Here is an 8,444-nt window from a genome sequence, read left to right on the forward strand (position 1 = left end):
TACCGATAAGGATTCATCTTGGATCTAAAATTGAAGGATTTGGGCCAAAGCTATGATAATATTTTTGGCACATCTTATGTAATGCATTTTATCTACTCGGTTATATTCTGGAAGATTTTCATTTTTCTAATCTACTCATGTAATTCCTTTTGAACCATAATTTATTTCATTAAAAATCCTCGTTTTTAGTAAGCTGTTCAACATTCTTTCCATGACTTATTTTGTATTAAATTCATTTTGAATCATACAAAGTTTAATGATGGTAAAAGATGTATATAGCTGATCCCAAATAATTGAAATATTCTGATTCATTATTATGTTGATTTTATATTGAATTGATATCTATAAACATTTGCAACCATGGCTCTCCATAAATCCAAGTTATAGTTTAAATAACATGAAATATCTTTTCAACTCTAACATGAAAATGCCAAGGATATATGCCTAATCGCAGTGGAGGAGAAAAATGCTAGTAAGTTGTTCTTGAAGAAAAGGATGGATTAGAATACATTGAAACATGTAGTCTTTATCCTCTCCTATCTCTATCAGATTAATTGCAGGTAGTTTAAAGTGAATATTTTAGATGATATGTCACCTTCTTAATTTCTACTTGTATCCTCTATTCGGTCATTAATTCCCATTTTGTCATTCCAATATCCTCCAAATCTTGCAACATGAATGCCTTTCTGTGTTATAACTCTACCTTTTTTGGTGTCTATTTTAAATTCAAGATAAATGTGCATAGTTAAACCAACTTAGCATTACTTATTATATAATTTTAAACCATATATTTTTAATTTTTCTCGTCCAAAAGTAGTTTATTACAACTATCTTATGTTTTTTTTATAAAAAAAACAGTAACATCACTCCAGGAATTATATGTTCTTAGTCTAGCAAAATGCAAGTTTATTTAGGAAACCACAGTCTAAATTTCTTTAAGTGAGATAGGAGATCCTTGTAGTTCCCAACAAAATGCAAATAAGTATGCATTCTTGTTGATTTTATTTATTTAAAATAAGATAGGAGGATCATGAACCGTGATTATTTAAAAGCTTAGGAAAAAAAAATAGAAACTATCAATTTTCATTTTTTTGGTTTTATAAAGTGAAAAATATAGTCATCCAGAAGTAAGCCAAGTTGCTACTATTTGATATCTTTACATGACCATGTCAATCACTCACCAAGTCCTAATCAACATTAATTGCCTACTATTGGACTCATGCAAACTCACAACATCAGTCCCTTTAGTAAATACAAAACATATTAAGTAGCCTTGCCACCTTGGTAGCTCACACCATGCTCAAACCCTAAATCCAACAGAAATCCAAGTTCATCATCATCATCTTCTTCTTCTTCTTCTTCTTCACACCTTGGGCTGATCCCCGTCACAAATCTGCTCCCCGTCTCCTGTGGGAAGCCAAGAGAGTTGCACTGCAGCAGTGCCACGTTGAGGAAGGGGTTTAGGCTACTGTCCTCTTGGCGTGGGAGAGTGGAGAATGAAGGCCCCACTTGTCCATGGCACACACCTGCAGGCATGGCAGAAGAAGCACTCATCTGCTCATGCTCTTCTCCCTCCCCTTTCCTTTTGTGAAAGACTCTACACAGAACCCAGTCCTCCTGTCATAAAGGATTGCACCAAAACCACACATCAATTCACCATAACTTGCTATGTATGAGCTATCTTTGGACAAAACACATTTCAGTGAGAAGGTCAATTTCACATACTCTTTCTGCATGCACATTATTGCAGCTCACCGATACAGCTTATGGTTGGATGCCTGTTAAGTTCTAGAGTTAATACACCTTTTGTTTTCATTTACATGGCCCAAAGAAATACCTCACTGTACAATTCTAGCCACAAGTTTCTGAAACCTCACTCACTGTTCCTAACTATATTATTTCTATATTAGATATCTATTATTTGAATGTTCTATGAAGAAAAAAATTCCATCTCAAATTTAACAAGAAGATTCAACAGGCAAGCATCGAGTATAAGCAGTTTCTGATACTTGGTGTCACAAGCTATTAATATGAAGTGAGCACATACAAAGATTGTGGAAGCTAAAACAAGAAGAAATGGAGGATGCTGATCCAAATGGTAGCTCTGATACCTTGGGAGGTGAGTGAGGGGTCTCTAGTCGGAATTCATGCATGACCCAACCAGTCTTTGCTCCATTGGGAGCTCTTCCTTGATAGAACACCAATGTCTTCCTCATCCCAACCATCGTATGCGTCGTCGGATCGTAGATCGTTCGGTCCTTACCAGTGGCCTTCCAGTAACCAGATTTTGTTGCTCGGTTTGCGCGCGATCCACTAGCGTATTTGCGGTCCCGAAAGCTGAAGAAGTACCATTCATTGGCACTCAGTTTAGCCGCATCTGTTACCCCATTGAAGAATATAGTTAAAGTGTGGCAGATAGGGATGCAAGCAAGTTGTTATAGTTGCTTAGAATGGGAAGCCAATGTGAAACTCAATGATCTTATTCTGAAGATAGTTCACTAAACAATTCAGCAAACTAATAGAAAAAAGGTTAAAAGCAAGTCTCTTTTGCTTTCAAGCTAGACCAGAAGTTTCATATCAATCAGTAGGACAAGGATCAATATAGTCATGTAAACATCTATAGAACCAAGTGGAAAGGAAACATCCTCTCTCCTTCTACACCCAACGATTACTACCTATGATGAGAATGTTCTTTATGTTTTCAAACAAACGCTGAGAAATTCATCTTCTAATTGTTTGTCTGATTTCACGAAGCAATTGGTACTGGCAAGGCATCTCCACAACGTGAGTCCTCAAGTTTACCAGCTTTAGATGAAGTAGAAGAATGAAATGGTTCAGAAATCTAAGAAGAAGAAGAAGAAGAAGGTTGAAGCTGCCTGGAAGCTCCCATGGCTCGCGAGTATGCAGATCCACCTCCACCATCGTCCCCTCGGCGCTTCCTCCATTGCTCAGCACCTTCTTGTACAGGTAGTGGCAGACCAGCTCCTCGTCACTCGGGTAGAACCTGAACCCTGGTGGCAGTGTTGATTCAATGTCTCTCAATCCCATTTATCTCTCTATATATATTAGAAGAAGGTCGTAGAGGTGATGAAAGAGAAAGCTACAGAGCTTGAGTTATTGAGAAGAGGTGGTCTGAGAACATATTTATAGAAAGAGAAGATGGTGAGCCGTGGAAGTTGCGTGGCTCCACAGTCTGGATTAATGTTGATTCCATCACCCTGCATGAGGAGGAGAAGCGTGTGCAGCCGTCGCAGCTGCTGATGAGATGTCGAGGGGAGGTGATGCTTGTGGCGAAGGACACAAGGAAGGCCGCCGTGACAAGAAATCTCAGAAGGGCGTGGGAGAGAAGAAGAGCCCCACCATCCCCCAATTAGCTGATGCTCGAAAAGAGAATGAGGGTGAGGCATTAAGGTTGTTAATGCGCGGGAAATAATGATGCGTTGATGAAGATGACGACAACGTTAGAGTGAGGTAATTAATAATTGGCTTCCAAGGGTCCCCACCGCACAATTATTGATGGTATCTCAAGCCATTAATATTTGCATTTATCGATTTGAATCTAATTATTATTAATAGGTAAATTCTAAAAAAAAAACTCATAGCTTTATGAAATTTCACAGATTGCCCATTCTTTTCTAAAAAAATAATTTTGTCCCCTCGTTAGGGGTTGCCCCAATCTACTGCCCTCGTTCACCCTTGGTTGTGTTCGCCTTCAATCCTGATTGCATTCGTCTCTTTTCAAATGCCCTCATGCCTTGTTGGCCATCGCTTCTATCCCGCATCACCTCTCTTGTCTCTTCTCCCATTCCTTCTTCCTCTACCAATGTCATCATCCTCACTCGTGCACCTCGCTCTCATCGTCCTCACCCATAGCCTCATTTGTCATAGTCAACGATGGGAACGATGAAAACGATAGGCAAAGGTTGGGGGGGGGCCTACGTACCTTGCTATTACCCTTAGCCCTATCCACCAAGGTAACAAGAAGGATGACAGGGATGGTGGTTGGTGGAGGTCGAAGCAGTGGGGTGAAGGCGGAGATTGGGGTAGTGAGGTAGAGGCGAAGGCGACCAAGGGTAGACGAGGGCGACGGGTGAGGGTTGATGTGTGGACGCAACTAAAAGCTCGCATACAAAGGTAGCTAGAGGCTCACATGTAAAGATGACGATCATGGGGTAGAGATAAGGGTAGAATCATCTTTTAGTAAAGAAGAGATGTTATGCAAAAATTTATAGAAATGAGGAAAATTAGGAGTTTTTTCAAGAATTTATCCATTATGATGATGATGATGATGATGATGATTATTATTATTATTATTATTATTATTATTATTATTATTATTATTATTATTATACTATAAGCCTTTTTTTTATATTGGAGACTCTTCATAAGTAATAATGATAAATATATCAGTTGAAATATAGGAGAACCAGGACTTTAAGGGGTAAAATATCACTCAGAATAAATAATTCATCGTAAGCGCTTGTGCTCGTACCGATAAAAAATAAGTGATGAATGTTTTTTCAAAAAAATAATGATAACTTATGGGATAGTGAACTAAAGATGAATACGCCTTCATAATTAATCTCCGTTGATCAGTTATTAAAGCTTTAATAGGATTGATACGTGTTCTATTGAGAATGAAAGATGATAAGAGTATTTTAGATATTTAACTTGAATTAACTAATGGAACATATGTGGGAATTATTAACTCAAGGAGTATATGTGGAGGATCATTATAAAATTGGAGGGATACCAAAAGTCAAATATGGCTTTCCAAAAATGTTACTAGAATGAACAGATACGTAAAAAAATTGTAGAAAAATAAGAGAAGAATTCTTCGCAAATTAATGATTGATATGACTTATTGAGATAGAGTGATTTGGGCATACGTAGCAATCGTCTCCATGTTATGAAAAGATGTTTTCTCTTGCCAACCAATATAAATCCATTGCCCACCATCTCAGTTCTTTGTTCCCATTGTAGCGATGGTAATGTGTTCAAATGGCCACTCTTTCTTAGGGTTCACACAGAAACCAGTATTAAGGTTTAGAATGTAAAGCTGCCCGACTGAGCCAAACCTCGAGTTGCTTACACATTCCATATGTCTTATGGAAAACAATTGAACAAAAATATGAAAATTTCTTTATCTGTTATTTAAAATGATATTCGCACTCATCGATGATGCCGATTCTATTTGGATACTCAATAAATATATTGTCATCATCACTGATTAACTCGAAAACTAAACACATTGAGAATTGAGGAAGATGTTCGGATACTAATGGTATAAAAAGAATTAGGAAAAAACGATCATCCTTTAGAAGTGAAACTTAATAATTTTTTCAAACAATATATAAACAATCATCCCAAGAAATTACTTATATGAAATTATCTATATATCATCATCATCATTTCCTCATCCTCGGTTCAGCCTTGATTGATTTTTGAAAAATTGTATAATAATTTCATATTCCTACCAAAATTGATCAGTTTCAATTTGATCAGGTCGAATCAGACTAGTGAACCACCGGATTTGGAATTGACATCCTTAGGTTGAAAGCATCGCATCGCATCGCATCGCATCGCGTCAGAAGAAGGTCCAATTCGGTGTCATGCCATCACACGTACCATATAATAAATAGTCTTGTTGTCTACACCCTACACGTTCTCTTGTTGGCCGATGCCAACCATTACATTAGACTCAACAACGAACGCATTCCTGACAAGAGACAAGAGGGCCATTTTGCCCTTACCACGGCCCTTAGATGAGTCGTTGTAGCACCTTTCTTCATAAAGCTTTGGTGTGGATGGAGGAGACGAGATGCACTTACGAAGCCCTATGCTTGGGAACTCGATGGAATCTCCATTAAGATGGCTAATGCAAGTTAAGGTCGGTACAAATAAACCCAATTAACATGACTAAACTTGAACTAGATTTAAAAGGGATAGAAAGATCCAATTTATTTGATAAAAAAATAGAACTTGCCAGTAACCCCGACCTCGGCCTCATTGTCAGCTAGTTGACGACCGTGGTAGAAGATGAATATAGAAACAAGTGAGGATCGAGACAGTACCGTGGAGGAGAATCCTCTCAGACTTCTCATCTATTTATAGGGGTTAGAAGATAATTTCAAACCAAATACATTCGATCATAATTATTTAATCATCTTTATAGTTTTTTAGATGAGTTTATTTTTCAAACAGGCAGTACATGCTGATCATTATTGTTGACATTAATGAGATTTCTGATGGACCATTTTGCGTGTACTAATTTTTATTCTTTGTGACATAATAAAGAACCTTTTTTGTTTTCTCTATCAGTAGAATAATAAACAATTTATAGTTATTAGAAATGTTTTTTAATGTGAAAGGATGCATATATTTGTTGTATATATTTCTTAAGCATAAAATGAGCCATCATATTAGATTTGATTAGACCATTTACGGTTAAGACTATGTATATACTTCAATTTACTATAATTGGATAGAATTTTCGAATTGGAGTTTACTTCACTTTCTTTGATATTCGAATATTAGAAGCAGAATGATCTTGGTTAAGAAAGAAAATAAACTGAGAGTCATTTCAATTTTCAACTCATCATTTACACTGGTTTGGTATATTATTATTATTATTATTATTATTATTATTATTATTATTATTATTATTAAAATAATAAGATTACGCCTATTAATTAATGGCCAACCACATACTACATCAAGGATTTGTAACATCATCATCTCATTGTGCTGAGCCAACTGCGGATCATCCAATACTCCAACAGTTCGTTCTCACATGGTCGTCATCAATCATTCTCTTGAAAGAGATTGGCCACTGTTTCAGGACTAAAATACATTCTCAAGTTAGCCAGCAGGGTTGGTGTTCAGCAGAAGCTTGTCTTGATAACTTAAGAAGGTGGCAAAGGGTTGTCTGCAAGCATCCTTCTGTTCTGATTTGTCTGATAGCGAAGCACAGATGTACTGATTATGCGTGTGCGTGCATGAGAGAGAGAGAGAGAGAGAGAGAGAGAGAGAGAGAGAACTAAAAGAACTAGAAAGATGAAGCTTAAACATTGAGTCTGACTGTAATAAAGAGAAAGGAAGCGAATTTCTGACATTTAATGATCTAATTCTTCTTAAAATATAGTTTCAAGAAAAAGAGATCGATATTGCAAATGTACACTCAAATGTTTCATTGATATGTTACTGAAAAATGAGTTAGATTTGCTTCAGATAAATGCATGAGAGAGAGAGAGAGAGAGAGAGAGAGAGAGAGATAGCAGTTGGTGACTGGGCAAACAACGTCTGATTGGTACATGAAAGAGAGCTCGCAATGGATGAACACAGTTGGTGATAGCAGCCGCACATTGCTTCTCTAGCATCCATCACACATGCTTGATGCTACAAGAGAATGTGGTAGTTGAGGAGTCCATATCATGCATCGATGCCTAAAAGCATCAATAAGTTTCATGATGATGTAAGACAATCCTAAACGAAATGTTTAATACTAAAAGAGATATGTTTGGGTGGGTAATAAAAAAAAATGGGGGCAAAAGCAGAGAAAGAGGAGGCAAGAGAAATTTAATTTATAAAAATATGAATTTAAATAATAAAAAAATAAAATTGAAGTTTAATCACATATAAGATCATCAAAGCAAAATCACTTAAAACTTTTTTTTGACTAACATTTTATGCTAAGAGATCATTTTATGGATCTTCATTATAGGTTGGTTGAGGATAAGAGAGGAGAGGAACGTAAGGATAATCTTAGAGTTGGCCCAAGTCCTTCGACTCACATAGGGGGGAAAGCCATTTTAAGATGTTAATTGAAATCAAACTTGAGTTCACCTTCAATCCAAATAATTTAGTTTGGTCTTTTTTTCTTTGCATTAATCTATGATGAAGTGGTAAGGCAATACTGATGGTAGAGTTTAGGATTGAGTTGTTGAAGTTCTTCTTCTATAATTCATGTGCAATTTGAATTTGATCGTCCATTCCATTTGATAAAAAAATATCTGATATCTCCCTTATGAGTAGATATTTATTGCTCATTTAGAATATTCTCTATTTTTCTCTTTTCTACTATTATAGGTGTATATAAGTGGGGAAGGCACTATAGGTTATCGAGATGAAAGGCAGAAAGTTGGATACTTACTAAGTGAGGTAGAGTATTATCTTGTATTTAGTTGTAGAGTGTTAAATCTTCAATGTTGATAACATAGATGATCCCAACATCTAGTGGAAGGTCAAGTTGAAGCTGATTTTTCATATAATTTTATATGGTAGGGGTGTTCAAATTTGTTCAAACCAAACCAGTAAGAGTTGAATTGATCCGAACCAAAAAGTAGTTTAGTTCGATTAAAGTAAGATACTCTAAAATGGAACCATTTCAAACCTACTTAATCGAACTAGTTCAAAATTAGTTAATCTGGTTCAGTTAATCGATT

General features: G+C 36.3%; 1 protein-coding gene across 1 annotated transcript; it reads right to left on the reverse strand.

The window, feature by feature from the left end:
- Positions 1 to 1,120: 1,120 nt before the first annotated feature.
- LOC135604881 (NAC domain-containing protein 21/22-like) lies at positions 1,121 to 3,369 on the reverse strand. Its single transcript, XM_065094532.1, has 3 exons — positions 2,877 to 3,369; positions 2,112 to 2,377; positions 1,121 to 1,617 (listed from the first exon to the last, which is right to left on the reverse strand). Exons 1-3 carry the CDS (start codon positions 3,046 to 3,048, stop codon positions 1,264 to 1,266), a joined length of 792 nt encoding a protein of 263 aa, XP_064950604.1. The 5' UTR covers positions 3,049 to 3,369; the 3' UTR covers positions 1,121 to 1,263.
- Between the last annotated feature and the right edge of the window lie 5,075 nt (positions 3,370 to 8,444).

This window comes from Musa acuminata, chromosome BXJ2-2, assembly GCF_036884655.1.
Source record: "Musa acuminata AAA Group cultivar baxijiao chromosome BXJ2-2, Cavendish_Baxijiao_AAA, whole genome shotgun sequence".
Taxonomy (NCBI): Eukaryota; Viridiplantae; Streptophyta; class Magnoliopsida; order Zingiberales; family Musaceae; genus Musa; species Musa acuminata.

Coding starts and splice junctions, on each gene's coding strand:
- LOC135604881 (XM_065094532.1), bottom strand. CDS start 3,048: ATGGGATTGAGAGACATTGAATCAACACTGCCACCAGGGTTCAGGTTC. Junction 2,378..2,876: donor CGAGCCATGGGAGCTTCCAG/GCAGCTTCAACC, acceptor ATGGGGTAACAG/ATGCGGCTAAACTGAGTGCC. Junction 1,618..2,111: donor CCCCTCACTCACCTCCCAAG/GTATCAGAGCTA, acceptor CCTTTATGACAG/GAGGACTGGGTTCTGTGTAG.